This window comes from Montipora foliosa, chromosome 3, assembly GCF_036669935.1.
Source record: "Montipora foliosa isolate CH-2021 chromosome 3, ASM3666993v2, whole genome shotgun sequence".
Taxonomy (NCBI): Eukaryota; Metazoa; Cnidaria; class Anthozoa; order Scleractinia; family Acroporidae; genus Montipora; species Montipora foliosa.
In genome coordinates this window covers 11,426,473-11,452,899 of record NC_090871.1, presented here as the reverse complement: position 1 = coordinate 11,452,899, position 26,427 = coordinate 11,426,473, and the positions used below count along the sequence as shown (strand labels likewise).

Below are 26,427 nucleotides of genomic sequence, written 5' to 3'. Positions count from 1 at the left end.
GATTGAACAGAGTTCGATATCGTTCCCCTACCTTTTTCATATAGTTCTTGTTAAAAGTCTTTAAAAACCAACGAAAAAAATCGTAAGTGACATACGCTGCTAATGTAGTTCTAGATTAACAAACGACAAACGACTTGCAAACGAGAAACTTAACCGTGAAAAGTGTCACGGTTCAAATGGCATTCAGATTTTAGAAATGATGTATATTGTCCACTCTTGCGTCTAAACAATATATGAAATCTTGGTAGCTAGTATCTAGCACGTAGCCACACCGTAAAGACTTAAAAACGATCTTTCGTTCCTTGTCATGTGAGCGGTTAAGATTTTTTGAACAATTTTCCTCAATATTGTAAAACAAGTCAAAGAAAAAGCATTACTTCAATCACCTTTTTTTTTTTATTATTAAAGAGATTCCATGCGCAGATCATCCTCTCGGTGCTGCTGAAGGAGGTAAACTTCCAAGCTCGAGCTTTACAGCATCGTCTAGTTCCGAGCAGTATTTTGCATCAAATGGTCGATTGAACGGATCCATGGCCTGGTGTTCTGAAGAAGCTACAAAGGGAGAAGATTACCTGCAAATTCACTTACCGGAAGCGGAGGAAATTTGTGCAATTGCTACTCAAGGGAATGGTTACAAAGAGGGCCACGAATACGTAACGCTCTACATTTTGGAGTTTTCTAATGACAGCTATCATTGGGAAGCCGTTGAAGAAGATGGATCTGTCAAGGTATCAGTGTTTACTTCTTACACCCTGGGTAAATAATCAAGTCAATGCTAACTGAAAAAGATAAGAACATCCTCAGATTCAGACAATCCTTTACTCATGTAACTGCATGACGACCAGTTTTACATTAAAAACCATCTCAAAAGACATGCTTTAGTGAGTTGCTATTCCTTCGGACAGCTATGATTTACGGAGAAATATTGCACATTGGAATATGCGTTATCACGACAGGTAAAGCGAAATTTACTTAGTCCAGATCTTTTGACTTATTTGAACGGAGAAATAAGAAGAGGGATTTTACATCCCTCCCTGGGAAGGGGAAGGGACTAGGAGAGATCATCGGCCTTATTGATATTGGCTTCAGAGCTGACCTGAGGGGTTTTACAGCCCGCCTTTGAAAGAGGGACGGCCTGTGCACCATACGCCTCATTGATATTCATTTGGTTTATGAGATGACCAAACAATCGAAGGTGAAAGGCAAAAAAGGCAGTAGAATCTTTTTTACCTTTACCACATGAAAAACAACTTAACTAACAATAATGGAGTCTTTCGCTTTTTCCTGTAACATTCATCTTAAAGGTATTCAATGGCAACAAAGATTCAAAAACTACGTCGAAACAAGTGCTGGAGGTTCCCGTCAAAGCCACTTACATTCGAATAACACCACTTGATTTTAAAGAATGGCCTTGTTTGAGGGTGGAAATTTATGGAAAAGGTATGGTCGTATGATGTTATTTGACTTATTATTAATGATGTTTTGACAGCGAGTGTAATCGCGTTGGAAGGAAAGAGTATACACTAGCTAGATAAGAACAAGGTCATTACCATGACATCTGTACAATCGTCCCAACTCGTCTCAAAAATCCACCGTTTTCAGCAACTGGTTGAATTAATTGGATGAATTTGAGAAATGGCATTGCACTGCATTTGAAAGTTAATAATATACGAATTTGAGATTTATTCTTGAAATAACTCATTCAGAAATCAAAGGCAATTTTTTTTTATTTTTTTTTATTTCGCCTTTCATCTGTTTTTAGGAGAAGTTGAAGAAGGAACGTCAACTCCAACTACATCAGGTAGCTGTTCTTACAAGTTTTCCGCTTCTAAAATTTTTCGTACTTCATTTCCAAAACAGCACACTTAGCGAGCAACAACTGGTTCAGTTACATCTCGCATCCTACGGGAAAGAAGACACAACTTGGCTAACATGACATAACTAGGAAAGAGCCGTCCAAACATTCCTAAGACTTCGCCAATGCTTATAATAATAATGCTAATAATAATAATAATAATAATAATAATAATAATAATAATAATAATAATAATAGTCTTTATTATTATACACACACATGAAAACATCACTAAACAACAGACGTGTTCAGTTTACAAATTTCAATTTTAAAAATATGTGTGTATCTAACTATCTAAAATTAAGTAAATTTCTATTGATAAAAATACTTTTAAAACGTTCAGTCCTTATTCTTGGTATAATGAAAGAGTGACCCCTATTTCTTAAAACTCTATCCCTAGTTGGCAGTAAGAGGTGATGAAGTGGATTGTCAGGAGACTTAATTTTCTCCCAAAGCTGGCGATCCTTTTCAGATAAAATAGTCAAAACAGAATAACATTCTTTTGTATATCCTAATTTAAAAGCACTATTAAAAAATTTATCAATACGGCTAAGATATTTGTTATAGAAAGCACCAGCCCAAACCTCAATAGCATAAGTAAAAATTGAAAGAATTAACGACTTAACAAGAAGATCTAAGTAGTCAACGAAAAACCCATAGTGTTTGCAGTCACGCAAGATGTAGAGACGAGAACTAGCTTTGGATAACATATAATCAAAATGTGTATCCCAGTTGGTTGAATTATCCTCAAAAGTAACTCCTAAGAGTTTTAAATCAGATTTGCGCTTAATATATTGCAAAGGGTCAGGTTGATCTTTTTCTGTTTTCCCTTTGATTAACATTTCCAATGTTTTCCCTAGATTTAAACTCATGCGATTATTTTTTGCCCATTCCATTATAGATTTTACCTCAATCTCGCTATCTGCTTGACTTTATTTAGCGCCAACTGGTATACTTAAGGAGATGTCGTCTGCATAATTAACCAAAAGATTACTAGATGGATTTACTGCCTTTATGTCATTGATCATAATTGAAAAAAGAATGGGGCCAATGACAGTCCCTTGGGGAATACCCCTATTAATAGAGAGATAACTAGTTCTTATTCCATCTACAACTACCCTCTGTTGTCTACCCTTTAGAAAATTGACTATCCAATTATGATTCCCCCCTTCTAGAGACTCCTTTCCGGATAATATTTTGAATGGGGTCAGTAGATGTTTCCACCAGGTATGCGTTTCCAAACTTAAGAATGAAGACTTGAGATTAGAGATTGGCTAGAGATTATCGACAGAAATTTGATCTAGAAAGGTTGCTAGTCAAACTAGAGTCTGTTTAAGCCACGCCTTAAAATATTGATGGAGAAAGCTATTATACAGATTAATTGAAGATTTATTCTTAAAATAACCCATTTAAAAATCAAAGGAATTTTTTTTTCTTATTTGATTATTTTACTTTTTATCTGTTCGTAGGAGAAGTTGAACAAGGAACCTCCAGTCCAACTACATCAGGTAGCTGTTTTTACAATTTTTCCTATTCTGAAATTTTTACGAAGTTCATTTCGAAAAGTGCACACTTAACGAGCAACTACTGGTTCAGTTATATCTCGTATCCTACTGGAAGAAGAGACGTCGTGGCCGCCAACACAATGAAGAAAAAGCCGGTCAAACATTATTAAGACTTTGCCAACGGCTTGATCGTCTGATTTCTTTCTAACAGAGACTCCTTTCCCAATAATATTTTTATTGGAGTCAGTAGATGTTTATCCACAAAGCATGCGTTTCCAAATTGGCTTCAATTATAGAAACCTTGTCTATTAAACCAGATTGATTGGATGGCGATCGCCGACAGCAATTAGATCTAGAAGGGTTGCTATTCAGACTAGAGTCTCTTCAAGCCACGCGTTAAAATATCACTGGAAAAGGAGAATATCGTATTGTGAAGTACTGGCACCAGCACATCCGGGAATGTATAGCGGCCGGAAAGGAATAAGGAGGATTTAATAGCGAACTTTGGCGTGTGAGTTAACCCATTAAGACACTGCATTGGCGATGAGGACGGGATCAAATGTCAGAGAGAGCTTTACCGCCGCTTGATCTATAGGGATCATCACCTCAAGCCGCCCAGAAATGGCGAAATTGCAAACGGGCATTCCAATATTACGCCGAAAGGAAAAGTTTGGAAAATACGCGAAAGAAAAGTTCACAGCTTCTGCACTTCGCATGCATGGAAGTCCAGGATATTTTTGAAGATATTGCGGATCATATGCTGTGTGTATTAGGAAACTACTAGATCATCATTTCGGTGCTGAAGAAAATATACCTTTCGAGTGACACGTATTTCGACAGATGACACCAAACGAAGGAGAAGCCGTGGATAAATTGTTGGTTCGTCTTCGTCAGCGGGCTCGACATTGCAATTTTGGCATTTCGTTAGACGATAATTTGAGGAACCAGTTGATCGAAAAGCTAACCGACATGGAGCTGAAGAGAAATTTGCTGGAAACGAGAAGGGTTACTTTAAGTGAAGTTTTGGAGAAAGCAAGAGCGACGCAAGCGGCTGGTCAGTAAATAACATTCATGAACTGTGCAGCAAATTTCAACTCGTACGCCGTGGGCAAAAAGGCGGAAAGAACAGAAGACCAAGCTGGGAAGTTCTGTTACAGTTGTGGAAAGAAGGGACATTTCTCTCGTGATCCGGGTTGCCCGGTAAAAGGAAAGAAGTGCACTAAGTGTTCGAGATACGGTCATTTTGCAGTCTGTTGCAAAGGCACTAATCGTCCTTCACCAGAGAATGGTAAAGAGAGATACCTGAAGAGAGCCAGTGACAGAAGAAGAAGTGTTGGCAGGAGGACAAATCATGTGGGAGTATGTTCAGAGGAAGGTAGCTTTCCTATGTCAGATTTGTTGTGTCAGAGAAAACAGAGGAGGAGGTTTGGATGGATGTGACTATTAATGGTATTGTTACAGAAGTGTTGATTGATTCAGGGTTGGTGAACAATTTGGTGGTGTTACTGTGTAACAGTTCTGTAAATTAGACCTTCGCTGGGGTTTCATCAAATAGAGTTGCATGACGATTCAAGAAAAATAGCCACCTTTATTACCCACGAAGGCTTGTTCAGTTACATGAGGTTGAGTTTTGGGTGAATGCGGCGCCTGAGAAATATCAGCACGTTATCAGGCAAGCAATTGCGGGTGTGGAAGGAGCTGTTAACATTGTAGATGATTTGATTGTCCATGGGAAAACCGCCGCAGAACATGATCAGAACCTACACAAACCATTAGCCAACTTACAAGAGAAGAATCTGACCTTGAGATGTGTGAAGTGCACCTTCACAATGAGCAAAGTGGTTTTCATGGGAATTCTCCTCTCCCAACATGGCATAGGTCCCGCGGAAGAGAACGTTCGAGCAGTGAAAGAGGCAAGCTACCCTACAACGTCGTCGGACGTTAGAAGTTTCTTAAGCTTGGTTGGCTTCAGCTCCAGGTTCATTCCAGACTTTGCAACTATCGCTGAACCTTTGAGAGCACTTACCATGAACAGGGCCAAGTTTGAGAATAAAGAGACACAGGAGAAAGCATTTAAGCAGCTGAAAGAGGAATTAGCACGGGCGTCCATGCTGGCCTACGTTGACAAGACTGCACACACGAGGGTCATAGCAAAGGCAAGCCCAGTAGGACTTGGCGCTGTCCTATTGCAGGACGTTGGGGGGACAAAGTCGTGCTGTATATGTTATGTCAGTAGAGGCCTTAGTGACCCTGAACGTCGGTATAGTCAAACCGAAAAAGAAGCTTTGGCACTCGTATGGGTCTGCGAAAGGTTTAATTTGTACCTAAATTGTTTACCTGAGTTTGATTTAGTGACGGACCACCAAGACTCAAAACCATCTAAGGCCCAAGATCAAAACCATCAGCCCAAATTGAGCGTTGGGTGTTGCCGTTACAGCCTTGCAAGTACAAAGTTTGTTACGTTCCCTCCAGAGAAAGCATTGCTGATGCACGATCTTGGCTTGGCAAGATACCAGCATCTCGAGGGTATGCCCAGGATGAGTACGTCAGCAAAGTAACGCTTCAAGCGGTACCGGGCACCTTGAGAATCTAGGGAAGTGAGGAATCCTCGTCGAAAGACGAAGAGCTGAAGGTTGCACGGGAGTGTTTGCGGAAGGATGGCTGGAGTGCGGCACCTAAAGCCTTTGTGATGGTGCGAGATGAGTTGACTATTGTTGGTCAAGTCGTGCTGCGGGGGAAAAGAATCGTCATCCAAAGAACTCTCCATCACAGAGTCCTTAATTTAGCTCACGAAGGCCATCAGGGAATCGTTAAAACCAAGGAGCTTTTAAGATATAAAGTCTGGTGGCCCGGAATAGACCAGCAAGCTGAGCGACGTTGTAGAGAATGCTTCGGATGTCAAATGGTTACCAAACATGTCCCACCCCCACCAATCAGACCCACAAGACTACCAGAATCACCATTGCAAGAAGTAGCCCTTGATTTGCTTGGTCCTTTGCCTGGAGGAGAATATTTGTTAGTGGTGGTAGATTAAATTTTTAGATAGATGGAAGTAGTGATTCGTTCTACAACAAGTGCCACAATTATCAAGTGACAAGTGACAAATAATAGCCCTAACCCCACCACACTATGCCGTTGTGGCCAAGGACCAATGGGGAGGTTGAGCGAGAAAATCGATCTCTTCTAAAGGCCCTGCGAGTTTTTCAAGCTGAAGGAAAAAATTGGCGTGCTGAGCTCAACAAGTTCTTACTTGCTTACCGATCGACCAACCACACTACCACTGGAGTCACCCCAGCAAAACTGTTTTTCAAGAGGAATTTGACAACCAAGCTACCGGAGATCAAGGTAGTTGATAAAAAGCAGAATACCGTGGTGTACCAAAAAGCGAGAGACTGAGAAGCGCATAAGAAACAGCTAGCTAAAGATTATGCCGACCAAAGAAATCATGCTAAAGACAGAAATGTCAATGTAGGGGACAATGTGTTGCTGGAAAGGAAAAAGGAGATCAAGTTATCCCCATGTGATGGAAGTTAGCCATATAAAGCTGCAGGTCGTCATGGTGACCAGGTTGTCCTGCAGTCCCCTCAGGGATTGGAATACAAAAGAAATTTGCAACACGTTAAGCCCATGGAAATTCCTGACATTGAGGGTAATTCAGAACAACAATCAGGACCACCTGATACAGCTCCATCTACCGAATGTGTGGATCGTCAACCAATTCACAAACACGTACCTCCGGACGCTACGCCTGAAAACGCGCCGCGTTGTTCTGGACGAATTAGACAGCCTCCTAGAAAACTGGCTGACTACCTTGTTTATTGACTTTTGGAGGAACTGTCGTAGATTGACATCTTTGATTGCAAGTGTCATGACTTTTGTTGAGATTGATGTATTAAGTGAAACTGCAGACCATAATTATGAAAATATGGCAACCCATCGATGAGAGAAAGTTTGGTTTTATAGCTATGACGTCATCGACCGTCCGTACGTCCGTACGTCCACCCCTCCAAGTATGGCAATGTGACAAGTATCACGCTAGTTTACAGTATACATCTTTGATACTGGACATCCATGTTATGGTCAATTGACACCTGTCAAATCAAGGTATCCGCTGACCAGTGTCACGTGACTATATCGCAGGCTTAGGTTTAGAGCTTATTGAGGTCAGCTGTTATTTTTTAACAGACTTAACTATTAGAGTGTGATGTGAAGTGCGCGCTAGTTTTCTACCCACATGAACCATGTGAACTTAGCCCTACTAATGAAAATGGGCCCACAATATAGCCTGCGAACGCAGACATATTTCCGGCGGTCGTAGAAACGACCGCCGGAAATACGTCTGCGTTCGCAGACTACCCACAATAGGGCAGAGGAAAACTCTGGCCATGGTGGGAATTGAACCCACGATCTTCGGGTTAGATAACCGCTGCTCTTCCGACTGAGCTACAATGTCAGACGGGAGCAGGTCGTGAGAATTTAAGATGTCAATGTCACGGCAATTAATATGTACAAGTACAAGGAAGGGTTACGCTTTTTCAAACGTTGGCCGCGTAGCACTAATATTTCAGCAGACTTAACTATTAGAGACATTTCACTCTAATAGTGACTACAACAGAAACGAAAGGAGAGAGAAAGAGAACGATAACCACAAAACAAAATACCAGTCATAGCTCAAACTTGGTAGAAGAAGTTACTCCACAAATTCTTTCCTTGGGCACTAAACCGTATGATCGTTTTTATAAATGCGTGTTTTAAAAAAGTGGTTTAATCGGTTTTTCCTTTGTTCAGGAATGATACCCGTCTCAACTGGAATTAAATAACAATTATCCGTACTCTTTTGGACATAGTTGATTTGTTTGTTTGCCTTGCTCTAAAATGCTAGCGAACAAGAGCTTTTTTAATCCGTTTGCTCAACTGTTTCAGTTCGATCTGCCTCGACAGTGACAAGAAAATTGTGTCCTTATGTTATAAACACGTAATCACAATTAGGGATAAGTATCACTAGCTTGTGTTTTGAGAAGTTAATTTGTTTCAAGCACCTTAATTAAGGTAATTTGTTGGAGCGGATCTTGTTTGAAGATTGTCCTTTCTTGGTTACATTGCCGTGTTTTGCCGATACTTGTTCCAAGCCTAGCAGGCACGCTAAAAAAGAACTTGGCCAATATCCAGCCATCTTAACCCATATATTTTGAAGTCGACCAGACGAAGTTTCCTGACGGTTTCTTATTTTAGCGTGACTCCTATTCGCTGGCTATTGACAATTGACTCCGAAATAGCTTTTTTCCTTTTCCATTCGCTCGCTGAGGGTGTGCTTGTTTTCTTTTAAAACTCATGCGATTCAAGTGACATTCATTGCCAAGGTGGTGAATTGCAAAGTAAATTTCACTCGAAAAACCTATATCGCACTCATCGCTTTGTGATTCATGCGATATCGGTTTATCGTGGAATTCACTCGTTTGGCGAATGAAAATTCGAAAACCTTTTATTTTCACTAAATTAAACCCTACAGGCAGTAAGAATAAATAACCAGGGAGCTCCGCTTTTAGGCTTGGCTAAATATATATATTAGCGATGATGGTGATTATACTACGATTATTAAATTGTTTAATTTTCTATTCTCGTAGGTCCTCCTCCCCCACCCCCTCCGTGCAAGGAGCATTTGGATGTTGGAATAATTTTGGACTCCTCGAGCAGTATCCAGCCAAATGATTACCAAAGAGCACTGAGTTTCTTGCAGAGTCTCGTTGACAGACTGGACATATCTGAACGCGGTACACACATGGCCATACTATTATACAGCTGGGAGGCTCACACCGTCTACAGGTGTGCACGATAACTCTATAATGCCTCGGAGATACTCAAAAAGATGCAATAGACTACAATAGAGCAATGAACAAAGTTCAAGTAAATTATATCCTACTGGAAAAGAGAGTTTGTAATTTTGGGGAGGTACAAGGCATCGCCATTCCCAGACTTACTGCCACATATGTAATGTTAATATATTTGGAGACTACCGTTTGGCAATAAAACACTCATGTAGGCAAGTGTTTGCAAAACAGAGCGCATTTGAAAGATTTTATTCCTTTTTCCCGCGAAAATGACAGAGAACGTGTGGGTAAACAGATTCTGGTTGTTCGTGTTCTTCACAAAAACCAGCCACCGTCTATGATAAAAACAAGTCTACGTTACGAGACATAGAACGTTTTGTATTGAGTGAACCGTGACGACCTGTTCTTCAGAGCCACCACACTCGCTTATCCCTTCTCTCAGAATACTTTTCTTTTCTCATTCCTGAAAAAGCCTACGCTTAAAAAAAAATATTACTGACTTTTACTGGGATGTTTCGCTGACAGATTTGCTAAGTCCTACTCGAATTGGCCCTTTTAGGTTCACAGACCCACAGAACGTAACTTCGGTGAAAAATAAGATCAGAAGTCTACCTCACATTGAAGGTGGAACCAGAACAGACAAAGCGTTAGAACTTGCAGGCGAACACGTCTTTGGATGGGAAGAAACTGGTGATAGACCTGATGTACCTAACGTCGTTGTTGTTCTCACGGATGGAAACACGAATGAAGCAAGCAAACCATTCTCAGAAGTACTGCCGTCTCTTGAGGTAAATCACCAACGGCATGCAATTTTTTCAATCCGTAGCTTTTTGGAATGCCATTCATTTATCAAAACTTCGATTGGTTTCACCAATGAATCTACAATCAAGTGGTAGATTACAGATATCGTTGAGGCGGTGAGCCAGCAGCTGCCAGCCAGTCGGTGACTCAGACCATTATTTATTTTCTCCCTCTATGAATTTCCCAAATATTTTACAGTCTTGTTTTTGTAAGAACGACTAATTTTAGGGCTGAGGTTGCATGTTCTTATTTTTTTGCGAATTGAGCTTGAAAACGTTCTTAACATGTTCCTAAAGTTGTGTGGTATACTAAGTTCGTCTTTAAACAGAGTTATTCTATATTAGTAAAATCCAACTAGTAGTCTATTATCAATGCTGCGTTCTGATTGGTTGAGCTACTCGTAGGCTATTTGTTATAGCCCACTAGTAGCGAAAAGCGCCGGCTTTGAGAACCAAAACAACAATTAAAGTCTAGCTTTAAACAGCGAAAGATGTTTTGTCTCGATATTTTTTTGACCAACTAGTTGGATTTTACTAAAACAATAATTATTTCTCTCGCCCTCATGGCCTCTGAGTCAATAGCCCATGAGGCCGAAAGCGTCATGGGCTATTGACTCAGAGCCCATTCGGGCTCGAGGAATAATTGTTAATTATCATGCGACAGAAAAACCACATCGTTAATTAGATTAAAAACATCCCTAAGTATTTGGGTTAATTGTCCTGTTGGATTACAGTTTTACAAACGAGCAAAATAAGTTCGTAAAATCTTACCTGAACGTTCTTATAAAAGGTTCTTCCAAAAATGAGTGTATTCAACTGATCAGATCAGTTGACTTAACATTTACAAAACAGATAAGAAAATGCCGTTTTTACTGTAAGGATTTCAAGAATCTAATTGACTTTTATTTCGTACTTGCACAAGTTTGCCAAGGTGCGACGAATTGCCGTTGGAATTGGTAATGACGTCCATCGTGACGAACTTGAAGAAATTGCCGGCACAAGCGAAAATGTTATTGAAGTGCTTTCATACGGTGACTTAATCAGCAATCTCGAGAATATCACGGATTTAGCATGTGCTAATCAACATCCAGGCAAGTAAAACTAGACACGTGTATATTTCAATGTTGAATTTCTACAAAGGATTTATCTCTTAAGCACTTTTAAATGTTATCACTTATATGGAGTGTTGATCCTAAAGGATCGTGTGGTGCTTGGGGTGCTTACGGAAGCTGCAGCAAGACTTGTGGATCTGGTTTCAAGATTCGCCAGAGGAGTTGTCCAGGAAACAGCTTACATTTAACGAAACAGAAAGCCATCTGCAACAGTAACCTATGTCCAGGACAACGTGAGTAAAAAGGAGAAATTGTTCGCAAGTTCTAGACCTTGACGAATGTTTTGTCGATCCATATCAGAATTCTACTAAAGGACTCCTATTTACTGATTCATATGCTTTACGGAAAAATTGCGTAAAAAACACTTTTCCAAAATTGCGGAACCCACGGTAATATCGACCGTTGAATAGTCAGGGTGGTAGGACAAATTACCGCTGAATTTTGACTTGCAGTGTAATTGAAATTAGAGGTTAAAGGTCCAGATACCTTCAAACGCTACTAAATGGCAGCTGAGTTTCCACTATGTCTACTACAGCGGAAAATTCGGTCTAGAACTAAATACATAACTTATCCCCAACCCCCCCCCCCCCCCACCCCCCGAGACTCGACTCTCAATTAAAATATTAAACATTGGACAGGTCGAGTCTGCTAACGACTATTCAACAACACCCTTCAACTAAAGACAGTCACTCAAACGGGCGATCATGACTTCGAATTCCGTTCTTTCCTGGTCAGTCAAGCTTTCGTGCAACAGCTTAGATGTCATTTGATGGCAACTTGTTAAACGCTTCACATCAACACTGAAACAGGCCATTCAACATGACACACACTTCATTATCATTCTCTTGAACTCTGATTTTTTTTAATTTCATCAATACTATAATCATGTATCGCCTGCTTTTAAGCGTAAGTCACTGAAACACAATTCAAGTAAACTCCCGGTTACTGGCTCATCTTACATGTACATCATTGTATAACAAATTTACAGAGCCTTGCCAAGATACTCTATCAAACTGTACCACACTGGCGGCAGCCGGCCAATGTTGGAAACAAGCGAAAGGACCTAAGTTTGAACAAAATTTTACTCTTTGGAACCGGTGCGAGAAGAGCTGTCGCAGATGTGACGGTAGGTCACTGCTCAACAATAGAAAAGCTTAACATTCCCTTTATCACAAACGTAAATAACAATAAGACAGTAGTAGCTGCCACAGTGAGTGAGCCTGAAGTGAACGAACCAGGCAGCTCTTTAATCGGGAGAAAAACACATTTTTCTTCGAAACGCACGGGATTGGGGGCCAAAGGCGCAAGGAACTGTGCTTATGCGCGAATGGAGGAATTAAGATATGCGGTAGGATCTTGTTGGACGGAAGTGCTTTGTTTTTCTTTTCGCTTCTCGTATCCTTAAACTATAGATTTGACTGTCACGCAACAAGAACATTCGAAATCGTTCAATGGAAAAGGCCAAGAACTTGGAATGTTGTACGTAACAAATCTTTTTACCATCTTTCCAATTCTCAGGTCGGTGCGGTACATTGTTTCTGAGTTATTTGGCGAAGCGTTTCACGCAACTTTATAGAGTTTTGTACGAAAACGCCATGTGGTCCACTAATATGGCGGCCGGTAATCAATGAAAACATCTGGAGTTCACTTTGCGATGAAAGCGCTTACTTTTCGCTCATGAGATAACATACATGTGTATGAACACATCTCCTAATGTACATGAAGGCTCAACTTGCTGAGATTATTAGGGATACCCTAATAATTATTTCTATGTCATCTTCAACCTCCTTTAGATAAAAATTCAGAAGACCCTGTGATTTTAATTTTAGAATTGGATGACGTCACTGTGAATTCAAAACCATTTGTTGTTTTCTTTCTTCTCTCGAGTGGGGTCCAGAAGGAGGTCCAGTTGGGGGCTCAGTCTGGGGGGTCCATCTTCCTTCGATTCCACGCACGAACTGTCGTTAAAGGGGCAGTGTCACGCTATTTTACTAATCCTAATACTAACACTAATACGTGATCTGCTAAACGCCCTTACTCGCTGTCGGAGACTGAATTGCTAAGTGCGCGGCTCGACGAGATCGGATCGAAGGAACTGTGCTGCCGGCTAGACGCTTGGCCCCTGAACACGACCCATGTATGACCTCGGAGCACAACACCACAGGAAGACGGAATAGGCTGGGAGTCGATTTTGATGAGGGAGAAAAACCGGAGTACCCGGTACCAGTCAACGTCAAACCTAAAAGGCGTCTTTGCATCAATCAAGACCAACAATAATGCTGTAGTTTTGTTACCAATGACCACTGAAATGCAATGAAGTGCACTGAAGCTATTTTTTTGTTTGCAGCCAAGAATGAAAATGGATTGCAGCTTGAAAAAACTGGCCAGTTTTTTCAAGTTTGTAGACGAAGTCTTCAGAAACTTAAGACGCCAAAAATTAGATATGAATAGCTCTTTGTGCCATAAACACATTTCAAATTTTCTCAGTTGGTAGTCAGGAATGTTGTACGCGTGAGCTAAATTACTAATTTAGATTTTTACCCAGTTTTCACCTACGCTTAGAAAACAACAAATTTAGCATGAGAGTGCCCCTTTAAATTACTGCAAGTATAATTGAACATCTTCCTTTCCCTCGGCAGCATTTTTACCTCAGTGCTTAGGTAAACTAGTCAGATTTTAGCTCAATTCTTGCCTCGAAGGTTCGGATACTAAGTAAAGGATGCTTTCCATATGATCGTTGCGATTACTAGAAAGTGACTCTGAATGAAGGTCGTGGGGAACTGTAAGTCTAACAACGTCATTCAAGCGCTTCATGAAATTCAACATGGCGGCTGTGCCTCTCTTCCCGAACCAGATGACAAGGATTTCTTTTTCTTAAAAAATCTCCTTTACGCTGTTCTTGCGTTTATGAAGGTCTTCTCTGCCTGAACACGACCAAGTCAAATTTCGCTCCAATTGTCTCTTGGCCTTAGATTCCTTTGAAAATTTGCCCTAAGACATTCGTATCTGCACTTCCATAAACAGGGCCAAATCACAACCCTCTTGAAATGTGTGGACGTCTGCAGTACATCCTGGTACTTCCTGTAGCTATGATCGCTGCATGACGCAATCGTAGTGATCTTAAACATCATATGGAAACCAACCTTAACTTCTTAAAGAGCCGTGAGAAAAATTTAAGACTTTTTAATGCTTTAATGACAAGTATTAACCTGTTTCTCAAGTTGCATTTTGCCCTTTCACATGAACCACAAGACAATCTCTCTCTCAGTTAATATGCAGGGCCACTTCAGTTGTTTGTCATTGAGTTTAATTCAAACTGTTTGAAATCAGACAAGGTCAAATCTTTAGTCGATTCTCTCAAATACATGTGGATTTTTACCATTTCTTTAAATTCGGCTATTTCATTCTAGCATATCACTCTACCCAAGGATTATATCGAACATTGCGAAAAGCCATTAAAAGGTTAACTCAGATAAGAAAGTCCGGATCAATCATGTCATATGCCTTGGTGATGACATATTAGAAAAAGAGTTCGTAGTTTCACTACACCAAACGAGATTTTCCGCTGTGAATTAACTTCTTGAATAATATAGGGGTAATCGTGGCTAAAATCGCCTGACTTAACTCGATATAAAAGAATATACACGTTGATTGAACTAAGAATGTACATTATTTTCTGCCTTTTTGGCAACAGTTGATCCTCATTGCCAGGACAGCGATCCTTACCGGTGTCCAATGGTGATTGCGGAGCGACCATTCCGTTGTTCTATGCTAAAAGGTGAGTCAAATTAAAGCCGTGGAAAGTCAGAAATGTTCTCTGTAAAATCATACACAGCCCACACGACATGTTCGTTTTAAACTCGAAGAGAATTCTGCAGTAAACGTATGCTGGAATATTAATATATCCTCATTTTCCAAACATACGCCGTTTACCCTTACGAAATATCTTGTTACTTATTCTCACTGGTTTAGGTGGCATTTTGCCCCTTCTCATATTCGATGGCACCATCCAATAAAGGATAATAAAGAGACCACTTACACCAGAATTCATTTCAGAGTGCAAACGTTATTTTTTTCAGTTAATCATGGCGGGGGGTCTGCGAAAATAGGAATTGTGACATCTTTGAAAATACATCTATGAAACCAAGACGACGATCGACACCTAAATCATTTGTTAGATCATTTCCGTTTGTTGGTTTGTTAATTCTCTTTGTTTTTTTTCCCGCAGACAAGTGTAGAAAGAGCTGCGGTACTTGTGGAGGTAAGAGAGAGCGTTGATGAACTTTTTCTTAGGCTGATTATAAAAACTCAATCTTACACGTTTAGATATTCACCACGTAATCCAACTGACATTTTTTCCCTTGCCGAATTAATGCGCATGCGCGTTTCACCATGTTTTGTATTCTTGTTTAATTAAGTTGGCCAATTGCATGATTAAGTAAGGTTAGCTGTCAGGAGCTCATCATGGGGAGTGTCTTATGAGTCAACCCTTTCCCGAGAAGATTTAGTTATAGAACGCCTTCCTTGGGAGATTGAATGTATGCCAATGTGACCAGTATCAAACTAGTTAACAGCACTGATACATCTTTCATATTGGATTTCCATGTTATGGTCATTGACAGCTGTCAAAACAAGGTATCCGCCGACCAGTATCACGTGACCATATCGCTGGTTCAAGTTTAGAACCCATCGAGGTCAGCTGGTTATTATTTTTGAAGTTGACCGTTGACCAGGCACTGGTTTTCTGTTGCATCGCAAGCGCAAGCCAGGTTACCTCACCTAAACATAAACGAGGCTTATTTTCGCGCGCTTTGTGTGGCTCGACGTGGCTACACGGCGATACTACGTCAACAAAAACTCTTAACAGTCAACGTTTTTCGTGTTCAGGTGGTAAACGGTTAGGAAAATATTTTGTTCCTGAATCTTTTGCCGGTCTCAATCCAGTTTGACATATCATGATAGCTGTGGTCCACACTGGTGGCTCCGCAGCTATTCAAGTCAAGCATCGGAGGGATATTAACTAAAGCTGAGTGTTTATTTTTGTTTGGAGCTGCTTTTTTCCCTGTATTGCAATTTTTGGTATAATTTTTTTTGGCTAATCTTAAGAAAATCTGACAAGGTTGCATGATGCCTGGAAGAACAGAAACTAAAGCAGAGAGAAAGAGAACGAGAACGACAAAACAGTGTACCAGTAATAACTCAAACTTGGTGGAAGAAGTTACTCCACACAAATTCTTTTCTTTGACACTAAACCATTTGTTATTTTTACGGATGCGTTATTTCAAGTGGATGCACATTTTTTTAAGAAATGGTTTAATCTTTTTTTTTCCTTTGTTCAGGAATAAAACTCGAATCTTTATTCTCAACTGGAATTAAATAGCAATCATCTGTACTCTTTTGGACTTAAAGAAATAGCAAACACTTAATGACTGGTCCCGAGGGAAACAGTTAATTTTGTTTCCCGAGAATCTCAATGTTTCCCCGAGGCGCAGCCGAGTGAAACATTGAGATTCGAGGGAAACAAAGCTAACTGTTTCTCGAGAGACCAGTCATTAAGTAAATTGTTATATAGCACAAAAAGAAAAGCGAGCAATGGCAACAACAACGGCGGTCGTTGGTCAACATTCTCGGGTAAGAGTGCACTGTTTCCATCTGAAGTCATAGATTTTGCCATGTTGCCCGCTCAGAGACTTTTGGCGGGAAACAGCTTTATTGTTATATATATATGTCATGTGACCTCGAAGTAACCAATGAAAGAGCGCGCTGTTAGGAAAAAGAATTCAGCTATATAGCAATTAACAATCATTCTTTGAAATCGAGGTGAATAGTGGTAGAATATTTACCGAGCCGCAAAGCGGTGAGGTAAATATTCTGCCACTTTTCACCGAGATTGAAAAGAATAATTGCCTAACTGGTGAATTCCACAGTAAATCTCACTTTAAAAACCAATATTGCGCTCATCGCTTCGTGATTCATGCGATCTCGGTTTTAAAATAATTTCGCTTGAAATTTATCGTGGAATTCACTAGTTAGGCAATGAATTTTTCTATACAAGAAAGCGAAGAAAATTATTTACTTATGCAGTACCCAGAAACACCAAAACGCATTTCCGCTTTTAGGCTTGGCTAAATCTATATATTATTGTTAATCGCAGTTTTCACACGTTGAACCTTTAAATAAACTTTGATCTAGGTCCAGTGCGTTTAGTTTCGCCGTTCATGTTATAAAAAAAAGCCAAAGACTTCGAACTACATGTTTGTAGTCGAAGAAAAAGAGGCATTGTGGTGTACTGGCACTAGCACATCCGGGAATATATAGTGGCTGGAAAGGAAAATAATAAAGGAGGATTTGTTGGCGAACTTGGTGTGTGAGTTAAGCCATTAAAACACTACACGTATGGGGCATCTATTTCTAGAGTACATAAGTTCAAGAAACAAGGATGCATTTTTCAATTTTCCTACAATCACGCTAATGATCTCACAATTACTTTAATCAGTAATCAGGCAAGGTAATTGCCACTAGCGCTTACTAATGGAAAGGAAAGGAAACGAAAGGAAAGGAACTTTATTTAAGTGTCTAGTAGTTCTAGCGCTGACGCACTAATTGGGGACACTGTAAATTGAAATTAACAATTAACACAAATCAAGTCAAATGTTGGTTTTTGAGGAAAGGGGAAGCCGGAGTACCCGGGGAAAACCTCTCGGTGCAGAGTAGAGAACCAACAAACTCAACCCACATATGACGCCGAGTCGCCGAGTTTGGGAGTCGAACACGGGCCACATTGGTGGGAGGGGATTGCTCTCACCACTGCGCCATCCCTGCACCCCCGGCAATGGAGCGGCCAGCATTCGGTTAATTTACATGGTATAAATAACAATTAAAATTACATGGTATGAAATTACAAATTACATAATGTGAAAATAAACGAAGTAATTAAATTACAATGTTAAAGTAGAGGCCACTCTTCGGATAAATTCTGGATAAGATGACGATTTAACAACATCAGCTGATAACGCGTTCCACACGGGGATTAATCTCACATAGAAAGAGTGTTTGTAAGCGTCGACTGACGAGAGTGTGAGCCTGATCTTAAAGTTATGACTCGCCATTGTACGGCCATACGCAGGCACGGAAGTGAGGTCATAAGGAAGGGAGATTTTACATCCTATCCTAGTTTTATTGTCACTGATTTCGCAAACTTAATGGACGACAGAGATAGATGGAAAGAACTTATCAATGAGAGCCGAGCTAGCTCGACCTGATGATGATACTCGGTATAAAGCATATACTTATCAATGGTTTGTTTGCTTTTTTTTTACACAAGCGAAAGCTGCAAGCCCAACCACTTCAGGTAATTTTCCAGATTCTCCTGAGCATTTGATCTCATATGTCCTTTCAGCGGCCTTGATAAATTCCGAGTGATACGGGCAGTTTCTAACCAAAATATTGTGCAGGGTCTTTGGGAGATTACGACATCAAAATTCAGTTTTAAAGATCGAATTTCCACCATGAAAGGATAAAACGACTGACGTTTCGAGCATTAGCCTCATCCTCACTGGCCACAGGTTTACACTCGTGTATTATCGGCTTGGCCTAATTTAATTATCATGTACCTTTGACCTAACTGCGGAATGGATCTCTTTTTCTCATCAGCAGCAGAGGAGAAAGCTATTGGCCCCACCGAATCAGGTACTACATTTACACTGTAATCAGCTTGTTGCGCTTATCGTGACCCCCAAAAAATCAATAATTTGTACTTTACTGCCAACGTTACTTTGCGCTTCTTAATGCTGAGAATTTTGCTTTTTCGGCGGAGTTTACCATAACTGATATATCACACGAGCATTATACGGATTGCCAAAGGGTAAATCTGCGTACTCTATCACAGTACTGACATTCTAAGTCCTAAGTAAGTACTAAGTACAGTTCAAGTACTCTGACAGTTTAAGTACTCTATCATAGTACTGCTCAGCGTATTATACGCTATACACGCACAGACCTTAGCCCTATAGACGGATCGAAATGCGCCAATCAGTGTTTATTCTTCACAGCCAGTTACATCTAGGCTCCACTGACAGTCGACCAATAACATCACGAATAAGTTGACCAACGACATCTACCAGGAGAGTTTTCATAGTAACTACTGAAGTTAAACAAATTTCTTGACTTGCAAGATGACTTCCGCTAAGGTTGTCGAAACGTCTTTGACTATGGCCTTGCAACTTTACCTATTGCATGATACACTGGAGAACAACTGAGTTTGCATTCGAACTTAAGAACTTGTTAAGAACGTTTTTCCGCTCACGCAATTATAATGCAGGTATCAATGTTTAGACGGAGAGGGGGGGAGGGGTACGGGCAAAGGTGCAGCATTTGAACACTTCTGCTGTCCCTTCTCTGGGGAATATGACCACAAATTTTGCCCCATGCTGCGGACATTTGAATTTGACCGTGCAGAGGACTGGGTCCTAAACTCGTGTTCCAGGAGACGCCATCTTGGAAAATATCGGTATGTGTGAAGTTGGCATGTATTAATTATTATATTTTTACAATGCAATACCGCTACAGCGTCCATCTGGTATTCAATGTAATGTAAAGGTTGCTTGAAGAATATTTTAATTCAATTTTGGTGAAACCAAAGCTGGATTTTCAGCCTTCTTAATCGTTGAAGTGACTGGTTTCGTATACTGTATTATAATAGCCCAAGCATTTTAGGGAATAAAAAGGTTTTACCTATCACCAATTGTAACAGAACGTATCTCGGTGGTTTCATAAATAGAATTCAGTCCCGTACAACATCTCAAAAGTCTAGAAAGATCGAGGTTGACTAGATGATAAAAAACCGTTATTAGTATATGGAGGCCCCAATGTTTCACATGAAAACGAGCCTACAGAAAAGTTTTATCATTTACACACGTTTTGATAAAACAGTAACCAGGTCATTAGTTTCAATGCCAAGCCATCTGTCAAAGTTGTTGGAGAAACGATTCAAGTGAATCCAAAGTTGTTATTTCAGTATCTTATTGTTGCTACCCAAAGCTAAAGTGAAAAAGTGGTTGACATGAGAGTCATGTTCCAATATCAGCTGTAAAGCTATCCAACATCTTTGTTTGATGCTCCGTTGATGCTTCTCAAGCCACAAAATTCAGCATTGGCAGATGGCATCTGGGCTAAGCGGCCTTCAGTTCCCACTGGACCAAAAGGTGAATTACAACGTGTGCTTGATGACGTGGCACTCCTTCACCGGATTCTGTGGCCACAAGGATTTCCTCCATATAGGAAAATCTGTGACATTTATATCCAGTACGTGACATGGAAGTATGGTGCTGCAATTTTCATTTTTAATGGTTACCAAAGCAGTTCCACAAAAAGATATGACGCATCAGAGGCGAACAGGAGGGAAAACTGCGACAATCGTTACGTTCTCTGAAGATATGAAACTGACCACAAAGAAAGACCAAATTCAAGCAACACTTCGACACGCCGGGTTGTTCCCTTCAGAAAGTAAATTGTCAAATACGCCACTCACAGACAGATGCGGATCTCCTTATAGATCAGACAGCTGTGGAAAGTGCAAGAAGAGTGGACACTGTGCTTGTGGGGGATGACACCGATCTGCTTATTTACTGCGCCATGCATAACACAAAAGTAGACGCCCATGAATTATTTTTAAGCCGGAGCCAAGGGCAAATTTAGCACGACGACGCGTATGGAACATGAAAATTGTGAAGGAGCAGCTTGGTGAAGAGGTGTGCAACAACATTTTGTTAATTCATGCCATCCTTGGATGTGATACCAAAGGAGGCAGTGCGGCCCAGTGGTTAGGGCACTTGCCTTGAAATGCGGAGATCCCAGATTCAAGACCGGCTCTGAACACTTGTCGAATTTGATCCTGGTAGTCCCTAGTTGAAGCTGCCCGCTGCAGTTGTAAATGTCCTACTGGTTTGACGGCGGCCAGTTGGGATTCTTAACAGTTGTTGTACGTTCGTTGATTTCGTTTCGTTGACCCTTAAAATCCCTAAAGGGAGAGGTCAATTAAGAATGTATGTATACCACTTCTCGCCTCCATGGAATTGGCAATGGGGACTCGCTGAAGACGTTCCTTGTTGCTTTGTACTTAGCCTCGCTCGTTAGAAGTTGAAATTACTTATAAATTCAACAACTAACGCTTTGTACATTAATCAACTGAAGATGACAGTAGTTTCTGTCGAAACCTGTCTTATAAACTTAATAGTTTTGTCGTTTTCTTTAAATTTCAAAACTTAAGGTCATGGAAAGCCAAAAAAGGTCATAAAATGTGAGGAGCTTAAAAGCGTACGAACCCTGAGTAGACTACTGAAGGTAGCCTCGTTTTCATACTGTCCTTGTGAATGGTATATGGTCTCTTGTATCTTCCCCTTCTTAGATTGTTCCAGACTTTTGATATGTTTATTCATGTCCTTTTCTGAGATCAATGGTGAAGAAATATATTGACTGGACTATAAATCAAGGAACGGCGTCCTGGTAACTTAGCTCACTTTGGTGACCTTAAAACCAAGTTTATTCACAATGAGTAACCAAAATAATCACCCAGGTTTCTTAAATGACCTTTCAAGTGTCAGTTGGATTCAATTTTTTGATATTTTCATATGTTTAATATCGGGCAGAAGAAATTGGATTTGGATTTGAAATTTTTGAATTTCTTGTGCTGCTGGGCCCTTGAAACTTCTTGGAGAAAGGTACGAGATCTCGCGTAAAAATTTTTATATCATGAAAAAACGTTCCTTTTTCGTACTTGGACTATTAACGTTCGAATATCATAAAAGATTTATGGTTGTTTGAGAAGACGACTGGTCTTAAAAATTTTATAACATTTTCTTTACACAGCCGTATTAACAGAGCAGTTTCATTGCAAAACAATCTGACATAGAGGTGTACTAGCTTTGATAAGATACTTTTAGTGATGCCTTAGATAGCTTTCTAATATTAATGTATGAAATCAATTTCACTTCAGCCCTCAAAAAACTTCAAAAATTGCAATGTAATCTTTTTGGAAAGGAACATTAAAAACGTTCCTGTTTATTTCTATGCACAGCACTGAAACGGCTTTGGTACGTATCTACAACGACATCCTACAATCTGTTGATGTTGGCAACTGTGTCATAATGATTTTCCTTGATATGTCAGCTGCGTTTGATACAGTTGTTCATGATGTCTTACTTGATAGACTTGCTAATCGTTTTGGTGTCAGGGATGTTGTTCTAAGCTGGTTTAGTTCGTACCTCACGAATAGGAAGCAATTCGTTGGTATCAATGAGTCTTCCTCGTGCTTTGTCAACCTTGATGTTGGAGTGCCACAGGGCTCAGTACCAGGGCCTCTTCTTTACTTGCTCTATACTTCTCCATTAGCTGACGTTGTTAAGTGTTATAACGTTAGTTATCATTTTTACGCTGATGATTCTCAGTTGTACATGTATTTGTCGTTTAAGGGTAACCAACAGCTTGCACAATCATGGCAGTCTCTTGAGCAATGTCTCACTGACATTTCATTGTGGATGCTTGCTAATGGTTTGAAGCTAAATCATGATAAGACAGAGCTGATGTGTATCCACTCTAGGTTTCTTAGTCGCCCTCCAGATGAGATCGTAGTTTGTGGTGAAACTATTGTCCCTTGTATTTCTGCTCTTAATTTGGGATTAGTTTTCGATGAATGCATGACTGGGGAACTTCAAGTCAGCAAGATTTGCAAGTCGTCTTACTTCCACTTAAGAAATCTGCCTTCTATTAGGAAATATCTTACTACTAATGCCGCTCACACTATTGTTCAGGCTTTCATTTCTTCCAGACTCGATTACTGTGATGCTCTTCTTTATGGGCTCCCTAAATATCTTGTTGACAGGCTACAGCACGTTCAGAATTCTGCTGCTCGTGTTGTTACTTTTACAGGGAAGTTTGATCACATCACCCCTGTGTTGATTGATCTTCATTGGCTTCCTGTATACTATAGGGTTATCTTCAAGTTGCTTCTGCTCTCTTATAAGGCCTTAGATGGTCTGGCTCCTTGCTATCTGTCTGATCTTCTTTCCTATCGTTCCTCTTGCTACTCTCTTCGCTCTGTTACAAATAAACTTCTTGTTGAATCTGGAGCTAAGCTCACCACTTATGGTTTTCGGTCCTTTTCATTCGCTGCTCCGAGACTTTGAAATAGGTTACATTTGAATATTCGTTCTTGCTCTTCAGTTGCTGGTTTTAAAACCAGACTCAAAACGTTCTCTTTACATTATTTCTTGATAATAGGAATCTTAATTAGTTATTTGGTTTTTTTCTTTTTAATCATTTTCGTTTTTTATCGACTGGTTTGATATTTATTTCATCATTTGATTTTATCATTATCATTTCAATAATTGTTGTTTGAAATAATAAGAATATTTTATAGATCGTTTGTAGAATTAACAATATTTATTGTATAATAAAATTCCATAGAATTTAGTGCTTTTAAATCGTTTTTATTGTAAATTACTGTAAATTGTAAATTGTAAATTGTAAAGCGCCATGGACAGCGATACATGGATATGAGCGCTATATAAATAAAGTTATTATTATTTCAATAACGAACGTAGTATCCTCTCAACACCCTTTCCGCTACCGGGAAACAATCTAAAACTCGGGGATTTTTTTCTCCTTGATTTCATTCAACTTCAGTCTTCTTTAATCTACTTTTGATAACAGTAGCTAAAAACGTACATTTCAAAGTACTTCATTACTTTTAATACAAGTCATTACACGGTTTTGTTATCCACAGGTGTGGATATTTTATCAAATTTTAACTATTTTCCAGTCCGTAGGGTCGGGAATTTGATCAAAAAATTGCAAAAATATTCATATACCGTACTCCCCCCTCTCCGTCCGAACATTGATACTTGCATAAGAGATACAGTTTAGCCTTAGCCGCAAATTAGACGTTCTTATAGAAAAAGAGTGTCTAAAGAAGCCTTAACCGCATATTCATTGGATCTCAACCCTTGCGAATGTCAGACTGACATACTGATGCCGACCCAGTCCAGTATTTAGGCGCTGGACATGAAATCGAAAGGTCCCAGTTTTTGGATCTTAGTTGTTGATATTTCCGTACAGTCCTTTAAATAGTGACTCAGTCCTTCAGCGGACTAAATATTTTATCTCATTCCTTGGACTTAATGATCATTGATTGCTGTATCTATTTTGTCATGGGAGCCTGAACCATATTGACGATCTACCAGATGTGTAATTCAAGAAGCGAAAATAAGTGGTTGTAAAGCGGGCCTGAGTACTTTCTTCTCCGTCTTGTATTCTCGTCCCATTAAGCATACGTATAGTCAATCTAACTCTTTGACCATGGCCTTGCAATTTGGATATAAGTTCCTTTTTTTTTTCACTGATGCTCGAGTTTGTCTAAAATTGGACTTGAATTTTCTTTTCTCACAGAGGAGAAAGCAACTCAAGCTGGCCACACTCCTTCAGGTATATTTGAATAGTGTTCTTCTTTTATTCAGTCTCGATTAAACACACTGATAATATTGAATCAGAACACTATTTCATTATTAAGAGGTCTAGTTTCTTTTAAACTGTTTTAAGTTTGGGATTAATAATGTCAAATATTCCTTTTTGTTTTTCATCAAAAGAGAAAGCAACTAGTAGTTCCACTCTGCCTTCAGGTACATAGTGATAACCTGTCTCTTTGATAATAATTGATCAAACAGATAACTTCAATCTGAGTAATCTTCTTCTTGAAGACCGTCAGAACTGGCGTTATATTTTAGCCCAATATTTTATAAAATCTGTTCAATTTGTTCTCATTGAAATATTGAGGATTTTAAAAAGAATATATGGTCCGCTCTTGTGCCTCAACAATTTTGGTAGCTAGTATATCTCGCTAGTGTGGTTTCTTTTTATGGATGTGAGCGGTTAAAATGTTTGAACAATTTTCCTGAATGTCATAAAACAAGTCAAAGGAAAAGCGTTACTTCAATCCTTTGTTTTTTTCATATGAAGCAAATTTTAAACGCTTTTGAACTCATTCATCATCGATACAACTCCGATTCAACATGTTTCAACACGGTTGAAAGGGAGCGGGGGAAAACGGTGTCAACATCGATGTTCAACAAAATCAAACGGATGTTGAATAAAGACATGAAGACATGAAGACATTTGCCCAGGCCTTAAGAAAACTATATCACTCGCATATCTCCTTCGTAAGCAGTCGGCACTCGTGAGCTGTGGCTTGCCTACGCTGTTGGCGCGCCGTGATGAGGCTTGCAGGCGTTTCATTTCTAACATCAATGAGTCCGGTTTCCTTGTGCACCTGCTGCCACAGCCCACGAATGTCGCTCACGGGTACGGGTTGAGGTCAGGTTTTTCCCGTTCTGAATTCCGCATTGTCAGAACGGACCGCTTTAGTAATTTCGTTACTCACAGTTACAATAGGGTTTAATTGTTTTTGCCTTCTGTGCTTAAGTGTATTTATGTGTTCTGTGTAGAATTGACCTCCCTTGTAATTTAGTGTTAAAGGGTTAAATAAGCTGATCATTTATTTATTTATTTATTTATTTATTTATTTATTTATTTATTTATGTATTTATTTATTTATTTACTTAGATGAATAATTCGAAACCTCTAACATCAAAACGATTGCACCTCAACGTATCTTTATATTTCTTTCAAGTATGTTTCATATAAGCTAATCATAAAATAATATCATTGTTATAGCTATCGGGCGAAAGTAGACAAATAAAAACAGCCCAAAAACCCCTTCTTTTTCTGTAATCTTAAAGCAGCAATTTGTCATTTTTATGCACCCAGATAAAATTTCAATGGTAACGATGTTAATGGTTTTTGTTATTTGTCAGAAAAACCGAAGAAGCAGCCACATCCAGGTATGCATAAACTATTATGATTATTTGTATGCATTCGTAAAACGTTGTGCCGTTTCATTTATTTTGAACAATAATATTTAAAAGAAGGATTTGATCCTCGGCTCTTAGCGAGACTTACGATCGCGTTAAGTGTTACCAAGCTGAAATCTCAGTCCCCAAACGTTAGGAATTTATAAACATTTATTCAAAAAATCATCCCTTTGGTACTTCTTGAGTATTTGGCTCTAGCCAGCGCCAAGGCAATTGTCAGTGACCATTCCCCCATAAAATCGGATGAGCCGTGCTAAACTCAAAGGGCTGGGGTTACACTGGATTACAGCAAGGTCATGTCCATGTCATCTGGACCATAGTTAGCCGTAGTTAGCGGATGGGCAAGGAGGCCGGTCCCCCCAAAAAATTATTCGAAAGAAAAATTAATGTCGTCTCCTTCTGGAGT

At 39.7% G+C, this 26,427-nt stretch overlaps 1 protein-coding gene across 7 annotated transcripts in view; it reads left to right on the top strand.

The window, feature by feature from the left end:
- Positions 1-26,427, top strand: part of LOC137996760 (uncharacterized) — a 67,634-nt gene that overhangs the window by 27,175 nt on the left and 14,032 nt on the right. For 6 of the 7 annotated variants that reach the window (XM_068842333.1, XM_068842334.1, XM_068842332.1 and 3 more), the window contains 15 exons: positions 409-728; positions 1,305-1,440; positions 1,763-1,801; positions 3,325-3,363; positions 8,985-9,183; positions 9,748-9,976; positions 10,911-11,079; positions 11,187-11,333; positions 12,089-12,226; positions 14,795-14,878; positions 15,329-15,361; positions 18,425-18,451; positions 18,754-18,789; positions 24,544-24,579; positions 25,965-25,991. In XM_068842333.1, coding sequence (XP_068698434.1) covers positions 409-728; positions 1,305-1,440; positions 1,763-1,801; positions 3,325-3,363; positions 8,985-9,183; positions 9,748-9,976; positions 10,911-11,079; positions 11,187-11,333; positions 12,089-12,226; positions 14,795-14,878; positions 15,329-15,361; positions 18,425-18,451; positions 18,754-18,789; positions 24,544-24,579; positions 25,965-25,991 — 1,659 coding nt within the window. The remainder of the gene's footprint in view (positions 1-408; positions 729-1,304; positions 1,441-1,762; positions 1,802-3,324; positions 3,364-8,984; positions 9,184-9,747; positions 9,977-10,910; positions 11,080-11,186; positions 11,334-12,088; positions 12,227-14,794; positions 14,879-15,328; positions 15,362-18,424; positions 18,452-18,753; positions 18,790-24,543; positions 24,580-25,964; positions 25,992-26,427) is intronic. The other variant, XM_068842331.1, reaches the window with a different exon arrangement.